The 23,478-nt window shown below is 42.3% G+C and overlaps 1 protein-coding gene across 5 annotated transcripts in view; it reads left to right on the plus strand.

Moving 5' to 3' along the window:
* Positions 1–23,478, plus strand: part of NBEA (neurobeachin) — a 1,052,497-nt gene that overhangs the window by 766,859 nt on the left and 262,160 nt on the right. For all 5 annotated transcript variants that reach the window (XM_082246613.1, XM_082246612.1, XM_082246614.1 and 2 more), the window contains one exon: positions 8,569–8,712. In XM_082246613.1, coding sequence (XP_082102739.1) covers positions 8,569–8,712 — 144 coding nt within the window. The remainder of the gene's footprint in view (positions 1–8,568; positions 8,713–23,478) is intronic.

Here is a 23,478-nt window from a genome sequence, read left to right on the forward strand (position 1 = left end):
TCATTGTTTTTCATTTTATGCACAATACAAAAGTGCCAAGCCAGATTATCATAAAAATGTAATATTACACAACTCTGCTGTGGTACCAGATAAGGTCTTGTTTCCAAAATAATAGCATGCTGTCAAAGATTTGAGAGTACCGTGGTTCCAAAAATAACGTCATGGTACACTGCCAACTCCAAGAGACTGCTTAGTAGACTGCCCTGTTAAACTGCCATTTTCCCCAGAGACTGCCCGGATTGCTCCAATAGACTTGCCCGCCTTCATGGAGTTCTAAGTCACAAGAGACTGCCTTTATAAAGTGCCTCCTCAGGATTGGCCCCCTACTTCTGCATTTGCAAGTATTATTTGGGACTTGTTATTACTTCCTGGTGGACTATACATAAAAATTGCACTACGACACTGAGCAATGGTAATGTGACAATGTTCCACCAATAATAGGGCCCTTATTGATCAGAGAGGCTTATTAAATTAATTTATTGACTGGATTTTGGCCCATTGACTGTATGTGGTTTACCAGAATTTTAGTATGTAGAAAAAAATTATTGCTCACCTTACGCAGCCAGAGTAAATGATAAATGTAGCAGTAATAATGGCAATTATCTCTTGTCAAATCCCTAAGCCTCATATAAAAGATATCTTTTTATTATTATACAGGATTTATAAAGTGCAGTGATTTAAAAACATGAGGGCAGACAGTACAGTTACAATAAAACTCAATATAGAGCTCATTAGAGCGTGCGTTTGTCCCACATTTTTGCATGCAGCAAAATGTGCTGTTGCTTCCACATTTGGGGTTCCTTTAACAAATCATTGATACCAAAAGCGGAACTAGTTAATTTAGGTATATAAAGGTGGCTAGACACTATACAATCTAATGGTACAGTCTGTACAATCTCCCTTAAATTTACCAAAACTAATAGGAGGACAACGCCTATCTATCCAATCACTCTGTATCCAATCAGGCAGGCCCCTGCACTACATAGTTGATGGTAGAGCTAAAGGAGGTTGTATAATCAGATTGTATAGTGTATGGTAAGCTTTATAGACTTCCAGGGACACACTTGTCCTGCTTCATTGCTACAGCTCTTCTCTACATAGGCTGTTATGTGATTGCTCAGCTCCTGCTCCAAATGATAAATCTTTGAAAGAAGGTAATGTACAATACAATCGGTTAGCCAAGAAAACACTGGCTGTGTATTCAGTGAGAACGGTGCTCACTGATAATGACTGCATGTAAGTAGAGAGGTGGCCGGGAGCAATCTCCTCGAGGGGGAGGACAGGTGCAGGATATATGGTAATAAGGTCAGCTGCTGAACTACTTCCTTCCAACAAATTTTCTATTTCAAATACAAGGAAGTAATGGAGTAGTTTTCTATAGGAGACACTGGAGGTAAGGCCTTCTGTAAAATATAAAGAAAGCTTTTTTCTTTTTGCCAACAGAGGTACATTAATGGCATATTGGTACAAGGGGGAAACTATAATTTAGAAAACAAAATTTGGAGAATTCGCCTTTAACTTTATATATAGGTATTTAGTAGGTCATTCAAGAAGTAATTTTTGTGGGATCAGCAAGTTTATTGCATCAAATCATTCCTTTAAAACTATTATGTTCTCTCTAATGTAATTTCAGGATGTACACAGAAGTCCTAGTCTCTTTTATAGGCAAATTTTAATTTATGGAGAAATAAGCCTTGTCAGGTCGGTATTGTGGCAATGGTTAATGCATATTTGAAGCACAACAATCTTATTAGCAGTGCTGTCAATGTAAAGAACACTCCATTTCCCGTGCTTTCTGTAATAACCTTCCCGTGTTACGCTGAGGTAACTCCCATAATCAGAGTATATTGTCAGCTCTCCTAGCCTGGGCAAGCATGAAATGAAAAACTTGTTTATATTGATCTATTTTTTTCCTTCAGTATGTCCTTGATGCCTTCTCTCGGTGAAGAACAACTACTGGGTTTCTGTGTCTATTTTCTTATTGATAAATGCAGAACCTTCATTGATGGAGCTACATGTCACGTTATCCCTGTAGTACGTTAGGTTTTTACAAATTACAAGACCTATCTGCATATGGCCACAAAATATGCTGGTAATAAAAGGTGGAGTCCAGTCTATTTCTTGTCAGATGGCCCAGGTTGTTGGTAGAAGATTGTTGGGATGATTGTTAGATTTTATTAATGTTTCATTGAAGATGGTACACACTACTAGGGATAGACCGATATGTTTTTTTCAGGGCCGATACCGATATTTTGGTCACAACGTATCGGTATCAGCCGATATGGACTGATATTTTGTACATTTAAAGTTTTAAAAAATAAAGACAATTTTTGACACAAATCTGGTACTGAACATGTTAATTTTTGTTTAATGCTTAATGGCTGGCTTGCTGGCACCCTGTGGTGGGTGGCTGGCTGGCACCCTGTGGCGGCTGGCTGGCACCCTGTGGTGGGTGGCTGCCACCCTGTGGTGGGTGGCTGCTTGTCTGGCACCCTGTGGTGGGTGGCTGCCTGTCTGGCACCCTGTGGTGGGTGGCTGGCTTGCTGACACCCTGTGGTGAGTGGCTGGTTGGCACCCTGTGGTGGGTGGGTGGTTGGCTGGCACCCTGTGGTGGGTGGCTGGCTGGCACCCTGTGGTAGGTGGGTGGCTGGCACAGGGTCTGTGGGTGGCTGGCTGGTTCAGGGCCTGTGGGAGGCTGGCTGGTACAGTGCCTGTGGCTGGCTGGGACAGGACCTGTTGGTGGCTGGCTGTCTGGCACCCTGTCTGTAGGTGGCTGGCTGTCTGGCACCCTGTGGTGGGTGGCTGGCTGTCTGGCACCCTGTGGTGGGTGGGTGGCTGGCTGGCTGTCTTGCGTCCAGTGGTGGGCGGGTGGCTGGCAGGCACAGGGGCTGTGGCTGGCTGGCTGGTAGAGTTCCTGTGGCTGGCAGGTACAGGGCCTGTCGGTGGGTGGCTGGCTGGCTGGTACAAGGCCTGTGGCTGGCTCGCTAGTACAGTGCCTGTGGCTGGCTGGCTGGTACATGGCCTGTGGATGTGGGTGACTGGCTAGCCCCGGGCTACTGTGGGTGGGTGTATGGCTGTGATACACTCCCGCGAGGCTAGTCCTGACTCCAGACGAGGCTGTCCAAGGCGAGGGAGGTGGCCTAAGAAGGCAGAATGATGTCACAAAAATATCGGCAATATCGGCCAGTTCCAGGGCCGATACCCATATATCAGGGGAAAGTGCATATCTGCCTTGCCGATAATCGGTCTATCCCTACACACTTCTGCTGTACAGATGCACTACTCTGATGCCCATGAGCAGGCTCATCTTCAAGGCAACCAGGACAGGGGCCTAAGCACCTGGTAGATGTCAAGGGGCCCAGCTGTATCCTTCCATGCTACTGCAGCAAACCAGGTGATATCGTAGTTGGCCACAGCTGTGTACCTGCCTGTCTCTTCACAAGGAAAGATGTACTTATAAGCAGTTGGTTTCTCATGGGGCAATGCCACTACAGAAAATTAAAATGGGGCAGCTTCTCTGTGCTCCTTGCTATCCTTATGTCAGTCGAAGGGGTGAGGTAGACAAATTTGCTGTCTTGCCCAGGGTCCTATTCTGGCTAAACTATTCCCTAAATGTCCATGTGATTTTTTTACACTGTTGGCTACAGATTAGTGGTGTCTAGAAGACATAGAGAGCAAGGAGTAGAATGTGTTGCATTATCTCTGATTCAGAAGTTTCATGAATTGGGTAGTGTGATTTCTCTTGAAATGCCACATAGAGCGGTATGTCATTAACTGTCAGCTGAAGTTGGGTCTTGATTCCCAGATCTTGGAAGGCCCCCACAATACCTACCACAAGGGAATGGGTTAAGGGACTAAATTATATTATGCGAATTTAAGAAATGTTGGCCAAGGTCAATGAAAATATTACGAAGTCTAGGATCTTTTTTTTTTTTCAAGCAAATTTTCCCTTTGATTCCTCTATCTTTTTTTGTCTCTCTCTTATATTCCCTAATAGTTTCTGAAAAAGGTGGCACTGACGATACCTTTGAATTTCCAACCAGTACCGTTTACTGTCTTACGATAATTCCTAGTCCTCCAAGAATCTGTTAAGCCCACGTCACCTCTTGGAATGATTTTAGTTATACCCTTAACTGGACCCAATTAGCGAAACTGCCCATGTGGATGCTTGAGCCCACAACTGCTGGGAGTTCTTACAGTTTGTTTTAGATTTTTTCCTCTATGCCATATTTTTGCAAATTGTTACATTATGTTGACGTTGGTCTCAGTCACTTTGTACCATCAGTATTACTGTACAAGTATCTTGTTTTGGCTCCTACTGTTATCACTGTGTCACATTTTTCAATAACTTTATTCTTTAAAAAAAAAAAGCTATGGATTATATGACCTCATAACACACCTTATTTCTTCTGTAACTCACACTTTTAAATTTGTCTAATTTCTGGCATTTGTAGATTCGCAAAACTCATTTGTGGTACATTGATGGCCTTTAGTATACTTAACACAGAATCAAAATAAGGGGTTGTATTTTAGGATACTCTCTGAAATCTGGCTTACCCTAAATTGATATGTTCCCTCAGAGTGCCTATTAAGGATTGTATATGTGATTATTACCCATGAATGTCATCACTCGAGGTGGTATCCTGGAGAGCATGTCATCAACACTGTTCTGCAGAATTCTGCTGTGCTTTATAGACGATACAAAGTGCTGCTTTTAGAGAGGGAGATCTTTTCAAATACATCTATCGGGACTCTTGTCAGAGGTGTTCATTTCACTAACACATATCTATCCTTATCCTCACATCTTGAATGAATTGCCCATTTGTAGTGTACTTGAAAAGTGTTGCCTACAATGGTCATATCAATAGCAGAACCTGTATATTACATATATGAGAGGTAAAAAAAAAAAAAAAAAAGAAATGAAGTTCCCTTGAAGTAGATTTCCAGATGTTTGGAAACATTAGGATTTCCTGTCAGTACATTTAGGTAACACTGTGATGAGGTTAACTTTCTATCCTGCCAGCCTTTTCTAGAGATGAAAGCCAGCTTTCCACATAAACAGCCTTATCGCTGATTCAATGTGGTGCACCAGAATCAGACCTTTTCCCCCCTCCCATTTCAAACTGGCATCATCATTGTAAATTCTATTGCAAAATAAACCACTGCGGGGTAAGTTGCCCTAGGCGTTCATGCTATCAAAACAACATAACTAGATCCCGTCAGCCAAAAGGGGCAAAGAAAGAGGGGGAAGGAAGAAAGTGAGGGGGGGGGGGGGAAACGAGTGTATTCCCCACAGACTTTGGTCTAAAGGATGCCAAACTAGAGGGGTGTAGGGTAGGCAAAGCATGACTAATCCATGGGTCCCAAATTTTATGAAATGTAGGTTGTTTGTTGTTAAGGATACTAGACAACTTTTCATTAGTCAGCATCACATTCATACGGTCTCTGACAGCCTGGAGGGGGACTGGGTGTTTTTGTTACCAGGCTCCAGCTATCAATTGCCTAGCTGCCAAAAGCAAGTATAGGGCCAATTTCTGTTTGTTTATATCAAATACTTCCCTAAGTATTCCTGTGGTGTAATGGATCAGAGTCACAATTTCTTCTATGGGCCAAGATAGTTTCCTTCCTGGGGAGCGTGTATTTTTTCTCTACTTGTTATCTTCTTGAGTATGGATGAGCTTAGGTGAGTTCGACATGAGTCCAACCCGCCTGAGCTATCCTGCCAGGATCAACTGTACTGCAATGAAAGAGGAAAAACATTTTACAAGGAAAAAAAAAAGAGACCATGTTGTTTGATATACACATTAAGTTAGACTTAGTGATATTGTATTGTAAGACAGTGAGCAAGAAAATCCAAATAATTATTTGTGATTTTTTTTTGGATAAAATATTTAGAGCCATTGGTTTTTATAGCACAGATACAGATTCAAATTACAAAAGTTTATAGCTAGTTTTCTCTAAAATGTATTTGTATGCCTGCTGCAAACTTGTAATAATAATTGTAAGCTGAGATATCCTTTTACTTAAAGAGGTGTTTCAGTCATGTTTTGAAAAATGAAAAGTCAGCAGTTACCAAAACTGTATAAAATAGACACTTGCCTGTCCCAGGATCCATTGGTGTCCTCCTCACCCAGCTGGTTTCATCACCAGGATTCGACATACTAAGTGTGGGCAGCTGGCTGTGACTACTTTTACTGCGTATGCGCACGCTGTGCTGCACCATCTGATTGGTCCCACAGCTTTCTGGCAACTGTGCTATGTCCTAGAAGGCTGCAGGGGAAGGAGAGGGGGCCGAACGTCCACTCAGACCACCACGTCAATCTGACTGGGTTGTGTCAACCCCCCCCCCCCCCCCAAAAAAAATGGCAAATGTGAAGGGAGAGGAGGAGGAAGAGCTGAACCTCCCCTATTGGGTGAAGTTCCACTTTAAGGAAGCCAGTAAGCAGATATGATCCCTAGTGGAAAATGAATGAAAATTAATTTTATTAATGATAATTCCTTATGACTAAAACTGTGCATAGATGTGAGAAGATTGCCAAGCTTTCTGTGAAACCAATTGAGGCCCCTATATTTCAGAACATCATCCTATTGGACACATTGGGTTGATTTACTAAAACTGGAGATTGCAAAATCTGGTGAAGCTCTACATAGAAACCAATCAACATCCAGGGTTTATTTTTAAAAGCTTAATTGAACAAGCTATAGTTAGACCCGGTTCACATTAGCGCGACTTGTCGGGTGACTTGTCAGCCTGACAAGTCGCGCTCCCTCGCGGTCCATTGACCGCTACAGGACCAGTTCTAATAGGAGCGACACAAGTCGCTCCGACTTAGAAAAAGGGTCCTGTACTATTTTGGGGCAACCTCGGAGCGACTTGCATAGACTTCCATTATGTGAAGTCCTTGCAAGTCGCTCCGAAGTCCTGGTGCAATGTAATGCACAAGTCGCCCCCGAAGTAGTAAGGAGTCGTGTCGCGCTAATGTGAACCGGCTCTTAGAAGCCGATTGGCTACCATGCACAGCTGCACCAGATTTTGCGCACTCCAGTTTTAGCAAATCATCCCCCTTGTGTTTACTGTTCAAACTTGTGTTTATTTCATGGTTTGACAATGGAAGGTCTCTGGTAATGCTGGTCCAGCAGCGGACAGATGTTTCTGTAAGATCTGTAAGATTTTATCATGCACACTTATTTTTCAACATTTGATGCTAACCTTCCAGAATTAGGAGCAGTAATAGGAGAAAGGTAAAAAGGCATTCATATAAAAAGCATACTGTGCCTTGAAAAAGTTTTCATACCCCTTGAAATGTTCCACATTTTGTCATGTTACAGCCAAAAACCTAAATGTATTTTATTGGGATTTTATGTGATAGACCAACCCAAAGTGGCACATAATTGTGAAGTGGAAGGGAAATGATAAATGGTTTTCAAGAATGTTTGGGGAGATTTCTAATCTGCTACAAAGGCCAACTGTTAACAAAATATGTCTTAAATCAGTTAAATTTGCCTGTGCATTATTATCTTTACAGTGTTCTATTATTTATAGTGGGTGTAGTGGTTAATTTCTCCTGTATGTTTATATGTTATGTTTAAGAGTCTACAGGGTTATAAAACAAGATGGGGAAAAGAAAGCAAAGTAGCTCTGTAACTGGCGTTTGATTTGTGGCGTGTTAAAGTCGTTTTTGTGGGAGGACAGTCTTTACAAGCCATGTAATGAGACCGCCCCTGGGAGACCTCATTCCTCCTGTGCTGCTTATATTGATTAATGTGACCTTAATTCATAAAAGATCCTCTAGTCAAGCCGTTCATTTAGATAAACGTTTATTTCATACCTTAGAAAAACGGCCTCTACTCATTCTTTCAGAGACTGCTATTTAAAAATCAATTTTACTAAAGTAAACTGTGTTTGATTGAAACCATTTTATATATAGCAGCTGTACAGACAGGCAGCTTAAAAAAAAAAAAACATAAGGTTTATGCATTATTGAGTAGTAGAAGTAATTAAAAATGAATAGATTTTAAAGATGTGTGTACATTTTATATGCATATGTTTGTGCGGTGTATGTGTATATGTAAAATAATTAATTTGATGCTAAAAATGTAATTTTTGTCTTAAAAATATGAAGGGGTAACAATTGGTCACCACATGTAGGGGTTTCCCTGTCCTCACATTTTAAGAATAAGATTTTATTACAAATTTATAAATCTGTGTTGGTCCCTGCATTTTCTTTTACTTTTTTTTTTTTTATGTATTTTATTACATTTTTCTAAATCCCACCTATCAGATATATTATTATATGTAGTAATCATTAAGGTAGCTTTTATTTAGATGCCAAGATTGATATCATAGGGATAATCCTCTGCATGTGTGACCACGACTTTACACATTTTAATCTGCTGTTGATGTGTTACATATTTTTTTTCTCTATATCTGCATATTTTCTACCCCTTACTTTACATATTTATGTTGACATTAAATCTTTACTCTGGTATTGAGTTATTCTCAACTACTTTTGTAGCATGGCATTGGCTCTATTTTTAGCTATGGTATCTTTGTTTTTTGCACCAAAGGCACAGATGAAGATGTCATGAAATCAAAGAAAGCTTTCCGAAGCCAGGCTTCTGTTAATCAAAATGCTGAAACTGAGCTAATGTTGGAAGGGGATGATGATGCTGTTAGTCTACTTCAAGAGAAGGAAATTGACAACCTTGCAGGTAGGCCATCTTTTTTTACAATAATAAACAAAGCTGCCATATAACAGCTAAAAGCAGTGATAGATTTCAGTGGCACAGGTAGGAGGAAGTAAACAGTTTTATATATAAAATAGTACAACGTGTTGGCTACAAGGAACAGAGTAATGTCATTGAAAATACCTCCCTGTTTATCCTTACTTTTCATATATTTATTTGCACAAAACGGTCCTTTACACATGTTATGTTTTTATTCTTTACTAATTCTGAATTTTACTTTACTAAATAACTGAAATTGTACACTGTTACATGATACTTGAAGCCTATGGAAGTAAAGCAGCCCTCTTGTATATTGCCTCCTTGCCTATGTACATGCATCTTAATAGTTTAGTAGCAGTAAGAGGCACGCCAATTGAGTCTGTTACCATTATATATCATACTAAAATGTCCAATTAGAAAGAAACTCGGGGGCCCAATTGATAAGAACACGAAGCAGGAAAATTGTTCCCTCTACAACCCAAGGAGTCAGATTAAAACTCACATTTGTCAGGGTGGTAATGGAATGGAAGGTGCCTTTTTGGTGCACTTTTGAGAAACTGTACCAAAGATGCAGCATGCAGGACTTTTCAAAACGCAGCACACCTGCAGTGTGGACAGTTATATAGCATTTAATAGGGAATCATTTTTTGTTTTGCCCTGGAAAAGAGTGGCAAAAGCACACCAGTGTGAAAGGGGCCTAAAAGCTATACCTTTAATGGGTAACATCTCTGCTTTTCTTTTCCTCAATAAACATGAATCAAAAATTCCCAGGTCACTTTCCAGCCTTCAACAAACCAAACTGACCCTGTCTAACAATTCACATTAAAAACAAGATATTTAAAGTGGAGTTCCACCCAAAAGTGGAACTTCCGCTTTAGGGAGTCCTGACCCCCTGACATGCCACATTTGGCATGTAATTTTTTTTGGAGGGGAAGCGGGTACCTAGTTTTGACAGGTACCCGCTCCCACTTCCGCTCGGAGCGCCGCGGCGCCCTGAACGGAAGTTCTCCTCTCCCCCTCCCTCCCTGCAATCTTCTGGGACACGTCAGAGGTCCCAGAAGATTGCCGGCCAATCAAGACGCGCAGCGCGACTCGCGCATGTGCAGTGGGTACCCGGCTGTGAAGCCGCAAACTGTCACAGCCGGGTTCCCACAGCAGTGATGCCGGCGCCGAGGGAGAGGATCAAGGCTTCGGGCGGCCGCATCGCTGGACCGTTGGACAGGTGAGTGAATGGCTGGAACTCCGCTTTAATTTGCACACATATTAGCAAATATATGCTGAAGCTGCATCGGCCATGTCCTGACACTCCAGTGTACCGCAGTCCTAACTCTATAATTTTGAGAGTTGGAGCACATCTATAATAATTGATAGATTAAGGACAGGTATGCCTGCAAGTCATATATCTTTAAAGCGGAGTTCCGGCCTCGGAAAAGTTTTTTAGAAAAAAATACCTCCGGGACAGCCAGGGCTAGTGCATTCCAGAATGGATAGCCTCTGAACTGTCCCAGGTCGCACTTACCTTTTAGAAGAAATACTTACCTTGAAAATTTCTGGTCCAGCGCTGCCATCTCAGGTGTGGGCAGCTGAAGCCAGGACGTCCTCTTCGGTGTCCTCTTCATCCCAGAATGCGCCTGCACCGGCCCCGCTCGTCACTTCCGGTGCAGGCGCGTCGTCCCTGCACAGCTTCTGGGCATGGGATGACACGGAACCGGAACTGACGAGCGGGGCCGGTGCAGGCGCATTGACTCCTGGGAGCGATGACGTTCAGCTCCCAGGAGTCAACGCAAGCGGGAAGTGACGGCACGGGCCGCGGCCACAGAGGGAGGAAGTAGAAGGAAGGTGAGTATACTTTCTTCAAAAACAAGGTAAGTAAAGAAAAAAAAATTGAGACTATCCATTTGTTTTTTAGGGCATTTAAAGCAAGCGGATGGGCCAAAGTCATTTTTGAGGGCGGAACTGCGCTTTAAGGAGGATTGGGCTCTCTCTAGGCATACCTTCCCTTAATTTATCCATCATTCTATATGTGCTCCGACTTGGGGGACTTTCAAAATTATAGAGTTAGAACCGCAGTACATTGGGGTGCTGTGGTGTGGCCGCAGCAGCCTAAACATATATTTGCAAATGTGGGCAAACGAAACCTCTGTTTTTAACATGAACTGTTGGGGTCAAATCAGTTTGTTGCAGGCTGGCTGGTCAGTTAGCTGGGAATTTTTGTTTGGTTTTAGACATGTGTCTCCCTTCCATGTGCTCCTTGCTGCAAATACTAGTTATATGATGGGATGCTTGCCATTTTTTTGTGTATAAACATAAATCAACCTAGGTATGGTAAGGAATGGACAAATTAAAATTTCTTTTTTTTTTTAACCAAGCAGTGGTCATAGAGATCCTTCTGGCCATTCTTCCAGTATAGAAGTTGCTGAGCAGATTAAAAAAAAAATGCTTTGTGAATGCATATTAAAAAGAAAAAGAAAAAAGCTTGGCCTATTATGTTCACAATATCCTTCATAGAAGTCTCCAGGATCCTGCAGTAAACAGGGAGCAAAAAATGTATGAAGAAAATAAATACTGATACCTAAATCACGCATTGGTTCTTTTAGTATCATTACTGAGGATATATTTGGTGTTTTTTTTGTGTGTGTTTGAAGTCATTCTGCTGCTAAAAGAAAAGGAATAACCTACCTTTATCTAGAATAAAGCACCCCAAGCCATACAAACACCCTCCTCGTCTCCCATGTTCTCTATACTTTGTGTATCTTTGCCACATGCCATGCACCAGCCATGTTAATTATGTTTTAACTTTTTTCTCCAAAAAAAGTGGAAGCATTGGAAATAGATATTGAAGTGTCAAAATTTCAGATTTGAAATATTTCTGTTTCAGCTTTAGTCCATTTGGTCCCCAGACTGTTTACATCAAGAGGCAAGTTTCATAGTATTTTAGTGAGTTTTTTAATATTACCGTAGTGCTATGACATTCAATGACCCAATCATATTTATAACCACTTAACAGTCTGTTGTGATTCCAGTTAATGTTGCTGTCCCTGAAGTACAACTAACTTTTCCTCAGTGTAACTCCCCATAAATTGTCTAACATCTGCTAGCCTTATGTAATATGAAAAAGAAAGACCTTAATCCACCATGATATGTTTATATTTATTTAAATATGTTCCAATGATTTCTGTGGGCTGTTGTTTGAACAATGCTTGAGGAATGAGTGTTTTTAGGGGTAAAACCACCACTGTCACCTAGTATGATAATACTAGATTTTACCCCTTTTTGGATTATAATGTGTGGACGCCTGTGGTAGGTAGGTAGTATCTTTGGACCTGCTGTATAATTTTTCCCCAAAAAGTTATTCCCCCAGATGTTATGCTTCTTCCAGCTGATATGACATATTTGGTTATTTCCTTTAACATCATTCTGCAGATAAATTAGTGTCAAGTGATGAGATCAATGTATCTTTTGACACTTTGGGGTTGATTTTACTAAAACTGGGGAGTGCAAAATCTTGTACAGCTGTGCATGGTAGCCAATCAGCTTCTAACTTCAGCTTTACCGTTCTGACTGGATGCCATATAATGTCCTTCAGAATGGGACGCTCGTGAGCGGCATTTGGTGGTGTGCTATGTACCTCGGACTTATCGCATCACCAATCACAGTAAAGATCCTATGATGTAGTGTAGTGTGTGTAAATAGGAAATGTCGATTATCAGCTTTCCTCTCTTTACGCTGACAGTGTGTGAGAAGAGGAGTGCTAATGAGCTTAATTCCTCAGTTGGGACATCTGTACTGATGATCCATGCTCTGATTATCAGTGATGCCTGTCAGTGCCCATCAGTAATGCCTGTTAGTGCAGCCTATCAGTGCCCCTCAGTGTAGCCTTATCAGCGCACATCAGTGGAGGAAAATTACTTATTTACAAAATTTTATAACGGAAACCTAGAAAACCTTTTTTTTTTTTTTTTTTTTTCCAAAATTGTTGGACTTTTTTTGTTCAGCATCCAAAAATAAAAAACCTAGTGGTGATTAAATACCACCAAAAGAAAGCTCTATATGTCTCTAATAAACTATAAAGATTTTGTTTGGGTGCAGGGTTGCATGACTGTGCAATTGTCATTCAAAGTGGGACAGCACTGAAAGCTGAAAATTGGCCTGGGTAGGAAGGGGGTAAAAGTGCCCTGTATTGATGTGGTTAAACTTTGACAAAAAAAACTGGAAGCTGATTGGTTTCTATGCACAGCTGCACCAGATTTTACACTGTTCAGTTTTAGAAAACCAACCCCTAAAAGTCCTAAATCATGGGACTTTTTCCCACCTCCACAGTTTAGTTCCCTTTAAATACTTTAAAGCTGTACTCAAGTTGTGTATAAAAAAGCCACAAAGAGGAATGCAGCTCTGTAATCAATACATCACTAAATTTATTTTTTAATGCAAGCAGTGCATGCACCTGAATTTGATTGGAGTCAGCTTCCTACAGTCCCTATACAGCATGGCTCAGACTGAATGGGAAAGAAACAGCACAACATGGCCATCATTTGTAGTGCATACAGTGAAAGAAGCAAGACGGAGAGATAAGCCCACCAGTGTGCTACTTCTTCTTTCTTCTTGAAGGGGACTTGTAAATAAAAGTTAAACTACAGCAGAAAAAGATCAGGTCCCCTCCTCCTCTAGACAGGGCTTTGCTATGGGGCAGAGCTATGTAAAGTTCAAGACTGGACAGAAATACAAAGACTTTGATAGGTGAAACAGCTCTTGTATATGTATTGCATCTATGTATACAGCTGTTTGCCTGCAGTTCAGTATTAAAGCACATAGAAAGTCGTGTCCAATTGTTTCCCTCGGTATTGTTCCCACTATTGATGTTTACATCTCCCCCTAAATCATTTAATGATTTGGTGGCTGTGTATGCTCAGAATAACCTTGGTTTTCAGTCATTCAGAATGGCCGATGTCATTCTGCGCATGCACCACTGCCACATGAATGACCGACTCGGGGGAGATGTAAATATCAATGGTGTGTAATTAGCAGTGGCGCCCGCTGCCTACATATTGTTGATGTTTACATGTGGGCCCTGAGCAGCAGCCAATAGGTTCCATTTATGCTGTACACATATAAACATTACCCCAAACGTGCATACAGCGTATGGAGAATTTTTACTGAAGATCTTGCTGCCAGTATGGCCGGAGCATGAGGTCAGATTCATAATTTGTAAAACATCTCAAGTCTCCCGCAAGTTGTGGCAATCTCCAGCATTTGGCCCTTCACTCAGGGACACCCGCGAGCGCAGGGCGATATCCCGGCAGGGCTGAGGACGGCAGTGTCAGAGGCAAGCTCAGCTGTCATGACTGAGAACAGAGCCGCTGTTTAGGTCCGGCTCACAGGCGGAGTGATATCAAGTGCACTCTGCCTGTGGGAGGAGGAGCCATGCAGAGGAAGCAGGCGGCTCTGCTCTCTACTGCAGCTGTGTGCTTCCTCTGTATGACTCCTCCTCTCACAGGCGAAGAGCGTTGATATCACTCCGCCTGTGAGCCGATCACAGTCTTGACAGCTGAGCTTTGACACTGCTGCCCTCAGCCTTGCCGGGATATCCACTGCATACCACAGAGCCCAGCGTGGAGTGACACCTCCCTGAAATTAGTTTTTGCAGGTTGGGATGTCTGATTTGTACAGATCTGAATGTAGCAGTATTGTATTCTATGGGCTTATGCACACTACTCTGTTACTTCAGTCATTCAGAATGGCTGAGGTTATTTTGCATATGTGTTGCCACATAAATTATTCATTCAGGGGAAGATGTAAACATTAATAGTGTGTAATCAGCGACGGTGGGGCCTGCTCCCTACACATTGTTGATATTTACGTATAGGTCATGGGCAGTGGTGGCGGCAAGAGGGTTCATATAACCTGTAGGTAGATAAACGTTAGTACAAATATTATACGTGTACAGCATGTGGACATCATTTTGGCATGTGCACTTGTAGCAAGATAAAAGTTATAATCTGACCAGATGAGTGGAACTTGTGCACATGACCTAGCGCAAATTAAAAACCAAAAAGAAAAAACATAGCTTGTTTTGGCCAAAAAAACAGCCAATAAAAGATGACATCATTTGCTATCATATGGCAAAGGCCCATTTCACACAGGGCGGACTCTGTTGAGATCAGCAGGGCATCTGTCAGTTGATCCCCTGCTGATCAGAGCAGTGCGGGCAGGTGACAGGTCAGTGTCCGCTCACACGGACAGAGCCCACTCTGCTCTGTGGGTGACCGGGAGTAAATGGACTACGCCTGTCAAACTGTCCTCCAATCTTATCCACCTAGATGGAGGAGGACAGATCCCTTCCATTTTTCTTTTTTTTTTCAGCGGACTGGAGGTATGCACAAGCCTGTTTACAGTCGCTGGACCATGGGGTACCGGTACATCACTCGCCCACGAGCCTCTAGGGGTCGAGCATGCGCCGCCGGAGGCGCGCTCCTGCCCCCGCTCATTCTCTCACATCCCCGCGCAAGTGACCGGCGGCTACGATGTCTGCTGGCCACTCGCGATCTCCCGCTGGAGAGGGAGAAAGGCAGACGGCTAATGTAAGCAAAGCCGCCTGTCATTCTCCCTGGTGTAACTGCAGAGACTATACGATCCTGCTATGTAGGATCGTATGTCTCTGTGGTTACATCACAAGCCACGCCCCTTGACAGTTAGAATCACACCCCTAGGGACACACTTAACCCCTTGATCACTAATAATCACTTCCCTGCCAGTGTCATTTTTACAGTAACAGTGCATATCTATAGCACTGATTACTGTAGTAATGTCACTGGTACCCCCAAAAGTGTCAAAAATGTTAGTCAGGAGTCCGATCTGTCCACCGCAATGTCGCAGTCCTGCAAAAAAAATCGCAGATCGCCGCCATTACTAGTTAAAAAAAAAAACAATAAAAATGACAAATCTTTCCCGTAGTTAGTAAACGCAATAACTTTTGCACAAACCAATCAAAATACGCTTATTGTGATTTTTTTTTACCAAAATATGTAGCAAAAAACAAATTGGCCTAAAATGTTAAAAAATTTTGATTTTTACATTTTTTTGGGTTAATTTCATATAAAAAAAATGTGAAAAATATTGTTATTTTTTCAAAATTGATGCTCTTTATTTGTTTATAGCGCAAAAAATATAAATCACACAGGTGATCAAATACCACCAAAAGAAAGCTCTATTTGTGGGAAAAAAAGGACGTCAATTTCATTTGGGTACAGTGTCGCACGACCGCGCAATTGTCCGTTAAAGTCACGCAGTGCCGAATCGCAAAATAGGCCCTGGTCTTTGAGCAGCCAAATCCTCCGGAGCTTAAGTGGTTAAACACAGGAGAGTGCCTTTCTTTAAAAAGCCAACTCGCAGCTCCTCAATGAGGTACAGGTGTGAATGATCTCTCCTGATTACAATACTTCCCAATATATATGTTGTGGGAAAACAAACAAAGATAAATATACAACAGTGCAAATGATAAAATAAAACAAGGTCTGTCAAAGTCCTGCAATTGGAGGCAATGGTGTTTCTTAATGTTGGTGGATTTTGAGAACTTGGGTAATGGTCTTAGATTTTTCCAAGGTCTCCCAGAATTTTTTTTCTCTCTTTGTCTTTGTTGGATCATTAGAATCACTGAGAGCCATGCAGCTGTGCCCACCTCTCCTACTGACAGGTCTGCTATGTTGTAGAGAAGGAGAGACACATCAAGGTTTTTTTTTTACTTTATATTATTTTATTTTATTTATTTTTTTAGTAATTTTGGTCTTAGATTAAAACAAGCTTGTGCATTACAGATATGTAACTTCCTCCAATAGATCACAAACTTAGAAAAGCAAATTAAAAACATTTTGGGAGTCTGGTCCAGGAGATCAGCCAATGTGCATATTAGCGGTCCTCCCAACATTGGAGGCTGAGACAAAACTCTTACAGGGTGTATTTACAGATCTTGGCAGTTGTCATTAGAACAATAGAAAGGTTTTAGGACTGGACTTCTTTTATCGGTAAGAACGAAAGAGCCTGATGATTTATGTGAATGGAAGTGTCTCTTTAATGAGGATGCAGGAGTTGGCTTCACTGTGACAAAGAGTGATGTAGTAGGAAAATCCATCCTTTATCTGAGATTTCTACTTGCTGGGATATTACAAGGCCATCACATATCAGGTATACTGAAAAAAAAGCAAGCCTACATATCATTGCATGATATAAGAAAGTATATTTATGGCTGCATCTCAGACTGATTGCAGATTTATGGTAGCTTAACCACTTTACCACTGGAGGATTTTGCTGTCTTACGTCTGGGCCACTTTTTGCAATTCGGCGCTGTGCGACTTTAACTGACAATTGCGCGGTCGTGCGACGCCGTACCCAAACAAAATTTACGTCCTTTTTTTCCCACAGAGCTTTCTTTTGGCGGTATTTGATCACCTGTGCAATTTTTACTTTTTGCTCTATAAACAAAAAAAGAGCGTTTATTTTGAAAAAATAACAATATTTTTAACATTTTTTAATATGAAATTCCCCCCCCCCCCCCCCAAAAAATGTAAAAATCTAATTTTTTTTTAATTTTTGGCCAATTTGTTTTCTGCTACCTATGTTTGGTAACAAAAAAATCACAATAAGCGTATTTTGATTGGTTTGCGCAAAAGTTATTGCGTTTACTAACAAAGGTTAAGATTTCTGCAATTTTTGGTGTTTTTTTATTTTACGCGTAATGGCGGCGATCTGCAATTTTTTTTGCGGGACTGCGACATTGCGGCGGACAGATCGGACCCTGCAATTTGTCACTCCTTGTCACTTAGGAGATCCGCCCGCTCTGTTTACACAAGCGGGCGGATCTCCAAACTAGATTCCCCGACGATCGGGAAAGAGCAGCAGCGATCGCCGCCGCTCCTCCCCTGGCCCGACGGCCGCGCGCCGCCGAGAGAGGGGAATGTCTGGTGACGTAGACCTACGTCGCCAGACGATAACGAGCCACTGTGCCACAGTAGCAGCACAGTGAGCAGTGGGGAAGTGGTTAAAAAAAAATACACCAATAAATTAAATTGTATATATTTTGTAACTATATATCTAGATTGGAATATTTGGCTTTTTCCTCCATTTTTTTTTTTTTTTACGATTCAAACGGTTCCTTTATTGAATAAAGTGGAAAGACACATGTACAAAGATAACAAATACAGAACAGGTCAACAGGAAATACAGTATTGAGCAAATAATCCACAGCAATACAAGACATTCGTGTAGGAGAGATAAACATTCAGCCCTCCCTCCACACCTCCACCCGGGAACACTCCATGTAAAACCAGGGCCGGTCACCGCACCTAACTCATAGGTGCCGTCCAAGGCTGCCAGACCCTGTCAAACTTCTTAGGACAGTTTTGCAACATATAGGTTAATTTGTACAGAGGTAGGACAGCATCAATGGAGCGTTCCCAGGAGATTACCGAGGGGGGGTAGGGGCAATCCATTTCAAAATTATTTCCCTCTTAGCATAGTACAGCAGGTACCCGATGAGCAGTTTCGTGGGCCTAGGCCTCTGATCATCATCCACAATACCCAGTAGGGCCAGCGCCGGTGAGACCCGGAGAGTCAGGTCTAATCTATGATTAATAACATCAAAAACCTGCACCCAGTATTGCTCTATCACTGGGCATTCCCAGAACATGTGCAAGAAAGTCCCTTCCGAGGTCAGACAGCGCGGGCAATTCGGAGATCTCTGGGGGAAGATCCTATGTAATCTCTGGGGGGTATAATAGAATCTGTGCAGGAATTTGGTCTGAATCAGTCTGTCCCTGGCAGATATCATTAATTTAGTACCAGCCTCAAAGCAGTCCTCCCATTCCTCTCTATCCAGGTCAGGGATATCCCCCTTCCAAAGGTCCCAGAGCTTGTCCATACGGGGAGAGGGAGTGCACTGCAGCGTAAGGTAAAGGGATGAGAGCGGCTTGGTTACCACCTCATGAGCCAATAATTCCTCAACCGGGTCCATCTCCAAGGTCAAACCCTCAGGAAACTGGGCCCGGAGAGCATGCCGCAGCTGGAGGTACCGAAAGTACATCCATCTCGGCAGACCCCGCGTCCGACGGAGATCAGCAAAAGGAAGGACGGAACCCGCCGGGCACACATCTCGGAGAGTCCGCACCTCATGTCTAGCCCATAACTGAGGGTCCTGCAAGGACCATAAATGTTGTAGGTTGGGGTTCCCCCATAAGGGGCATACGGGGGACCACGTGGTAGGGCTCAGAAAACGCCGACGCGCTGCCACCCACACCCGCAGAGTAACCCTAGTGGGCAGGAGAGCCAACGGGCAAGCCCGCAGCCCTCTGTACACCAGGTTGCTAAGGCCCTGCAGGGAGCCGATCAGAGCCGCCTCTGAACAAACTGCCGCATTTCCTCTCGATTGCACATACCACCATCCTACAGTAACTAGCACCGCCGCCCAGTAATAAGTACGGTAATCAGGCATGGCCAAACCACCACAGCTAGTGGGAAGGCACAGGGTAGTCTTTGCCAAGCGGGGAGATCTCCCAGCCCAAACAAAAGAGCTCACCAGCCCATCAATGAGTTTAAAAAAGGAAAGGGGCAGCCAGCTCGGACAATTCCTGAAAAAATACAAAAATTTGGGTAGAAATATCATTTTGAGCAGGTTAATGCTTCCCACGAGGTTAAGCGGAAGAGAGGCCCACAGCGCACAGCACTCCCGAAGATGGGTGACAAGGGGGTCAAGGTTCAACGTTCTATAGGTGGCCCGATCCCTTTCCTCCATTTTATTAAATTTTCATTGAAAGGCTGTGGTTCGCTTTTCATCAGGTTGTGCAGCCTGGAAGGTAAGTGATTGACACTTTTTTTGTTGCAGAAATAGAGTCCATGAGTTGGCTTTCCACAAGGGACATCAGATATTCATCCCATCCTTGTAGGTGTTGTTCTTCCATCACACAAAATAAAAAACAATGGTAGCTAAACTGCCATAAAGTATAAGGCAGGCCATAGACCAGGGGTCTTCAAACTATGGCCCTCCAGTTGTTCAGGAACTACAATTCCCATCATGCCTAGTCATATCTGAGATTGTCAGAGTTTTACAATGCCTCATGGGATGTGTAGTCCCACAACAGCTGGAGGGCCGTAGTTTGAGGATCCCTGCCATAGACGGTGTGAATTTCTTTCCTGCAACTTGCATGATTCCCCCATCAACTCAGTCAGGGCAGATAGGAATCCCTCCTGCTGAGCAATTGTCTTCTCCTGACAGAGGAGCGCGAGAGAGTGGGGAAGCCGCCCCTGCCGGGAGAAGACCGTGATTATCGCTAGCGGTTATAGCAGTCGTGTGCAATAATCGCATGTGAATCTGGCAGGCCGTTGTATCCAAGTTGATCGATCAATCAACTTGGTACATTCGAAGATTCATACTCTCAATTTGTCCTGTTTAAGGTTATCATCGAAAGTGAAAGAAAATCCCAAATTTTGGGTTGTAGCCAGAGCAGTAATAGAGGGGAAATTTTCCATCAGGGAGACTTGTTCTGGTGACGAGGGATTTCCTCCCACTTCCTGTTTTGGGACATGGGGCTATGTAACAGGAAATGAAGGGAAATCTTCCCAATGAGATACAGATGGAAAAAAACTGACGGGAGTTATAACCCCCCCCCCCTTACTCTATTGAAAATGGAAAAGAGTTTTGCTGTTCTACTTTAACAGGGTGACCTTAATTTGTGTGTGGTAGTGATGTTAGACTGGTCAAAGGACTTCCTGGAAAGAATAGGTGATGACATTACTTCAACAGGTGCAACTTGTTTAAAAAAAATGGTAAAGTCTTTTAGTACTGTCGCTGTCTTTTTCCTATTTTTTCAATACAAAAACTGAAATGGAGGATCCTTCTTATAGCTAAAGCACAGAAGAAATTCAGCCCCCTCCTATATTTGTATCATCCTGTAGGTTCCGGAATTTGATATTTTTATTTTCTTTGATATTTCTTTGGGACTGGTATTCATATATAAGGGGTATACACACTCTCTGCTTCTCCAGATATCTTTGATGTTATCAGGGAAATTTTTCTTATATATCAGCATGCATTGCAGACACTTAATTATGGTGTTTGGTGCATCGGGTCCAGACAAAGAGAAGTGATATATTTTTAATTTCAGTGGAGCTGTACCCTCCATTAATTTAGCATTAGCCAATGCAGACATGGGTTCCTTCAATGTTGCATGTCCACAGATAATAACTTACCAGTATGTAAAGTGCATTGGGAGGAATTGTCCAAAACTGGAGCAGCTATCCATTGCAATCAGGAGCTAGTTTTCACTGAACAAGCTGAAGATAGAAGCTGAGTGGTTACCATGCACAGGTGCTCAAGTTTTAGCTAATTTCCCCAATTGTATTTCAATGGCAAGCAATAATTTTATCCATCAGGCTCAAATTGGTATGATTTAGTTGCAACTCATGGTGGCACAAAGTTGCAGCCTAAATGTAGCTAAAAGAAATAAGAACAAAAAGTCAGCACAAGGGACCTAAATTACATTCTGTATGATATGTCCCTTGTGCTGATTCCTCTGCTGTTAGCAGAAATCTTCCTCCATCTTCCTCCATCTTCCTCCCACTGCTATATTCTTCCAGTATGGCAATTGTTAATATAACTAAGGGACTGTCACAGGCTCTCAAGACAGCTCGACTATGCCTGGCCTTTCTTCCCAGTGTTCCTTTTCATATAAGTTGTACTACAGCTTCTCTGAACATTGCAAGCAAAAGCACAAACATCAAGTATCCTAAATTTTTACTTGCTGTGATTATTTTATATAAATCATTTAGTGTTATAATGTGCCTTTGAGCTTGGTAGAAAATGTGAGTATTCCAGGAGTGTTATTTCCATCGTGCAGTCCTCTTCCCTCCTTTCACATCACTGTCGTCTCCTCTTCTGGGAATGTCTAATTACTGTCTGTGCTGAGCCAGCTCCTCCTTCCCTCCCCAATAAACCATCTATATAGCTAAAGGTGAGAAGCAAAGGGGAATATTATAGAGTGTCAATTGAGTGACAGCTCTGAGAGAGCTTCCAGCAGCAGTCTCAGGCCTTTTGGATGTCTACACAAGGGAAGCTTTCACAGGTAAATAGCATGCATGGAAATGCAATAATTGCACATGTGATTATGTAGTAAGATTCTCGTTAAAATGAATGGTCTGGTGACAGGATCTCCTTAACTACTTTTCACCCTCCCACACATAGTTGTGCTGCAGGCCAGGCAATGTACCTGTATGTCATGGCCTTCCTTCTTGGTTTGAACACCACATGAATTTAGCAGCTGATTTCAGCCATTGATTTTGGCTGAACTCAGCTAATCAGTTGTGGCCAATCATACTCAGAGTTCTGTGTTTAAAAAAACACAGAACTCTGTGTACAGGGAACAGGGATCTGGCTGTTTCTTCTCCCTGAAAAGCAGGGAGAAAAAACAGCCAGATAGTAAAGTAAAAGTAACACACATTACACATTGTTAGGCATACAGATAACCCCTTGATTGCCCCTAGATGTTAACCCCTTCTTAGCTAGTGTCATTAGTTCCGTGTTATCACTATATTAGTGTCACTAGCAGTGTCAGTGACCCTCTCAGATGGTGTCTCTTAGGATCAGCCTTCCCACCACCCTATCACAGGCACACTTAAGGTCACTGATCACCGCCATTACAGTATAGACACTATAACTTGCACACAAATCAATGAGTTTGGGTTTTCCTTTTTTTAAAAAAAAAGATGTAGCAGCATACATTTTTGGCCTAAATTTCTGAAGATTTCTTTTTCAAGATTTTCTGTAATTCTTTTCTTATATCACAAAGTGTTCGTAGTGTTGAATGCTAAACTAGTGCAGTGCTAAATAACCAAAAAATGCCCTGGTCATGAAGGGGATCAAACCTTCCGGAGATCAAGTGGTTAAGATACATAAGTATAGCAGACAACTTAATTTTTGGGGTTGCTAGGTTAAAGGAGAATTCCAGGATAAACCAAATGCTTGAGGTGATTGTAGCCGTATTAGTGCACTTGCCACAGAGATAAATTGAGTACTGCCCGTGATACTTTTTTTATTTGCACTAACATGCAATTTTTCACAAAGGCTGCCGGTTTGACACCCCTGCACTAAGGCAACCCACCTGTGTTGTAGCAGTAGTGCATTGCATTAGAAAAAAAGAGTCATGTGTGATATTAGGGTATTTGGCGGCAAATTCATTTGAATGAACTGCCTTACTGCAACACACATTAATGCAGCACAAAGATGTAATGGGCTCTAAGAGTAGTTTTTTAGAGTTAGTGCACAAAGGCTCTATTTTAAATATATTCCCCAATAGCCACAAAGGATAAAAATTTACTTTGTGTGCACCCAGATATTGAAAAAGTTTGTAAAAGTAGAAGTCCTTCTCACTGTGGTCCACCACTACAAGCTCCCTGCAGAAAGCTGCAGGAGGTTACAGATACAAGACCAGCCACCCTGCACAAGGAGAGAGAGCAACAGTGACCAGTCCTTAACCACATAAGCCCCAGAAGATTTTACCCCCTTCCTGACCAGGGGGTATTTTGCAATTCGGCACTGCTTGACTTTAACGGACTATTGCGCGGTCGTGCGACGCTGTACCTAAACGAATTTGATGTCCTTTTTTTCCCACGAACAGAGCTTTCTTTTGGTGGTATTTGATCACCTGTGCGATTTTTTGATTGTGCGCTATAAACAAAAAAAGAGCGTCAATTTTGTAAAAATAACAATAT

Source organism: Pelophylax lessonae (genome assembly GCF_965119305.1).
Source record: "Pelophylax lessonae genome assembly, chromosome: 2".
In the NCBI taxonomy this organism is placed as follows: domain Eukaryota; kingdom Metazoa; phylum Chordata; class Amphibia; order Anura; family Ranidae; genus Pelophylax; species Pelophylax lessonae.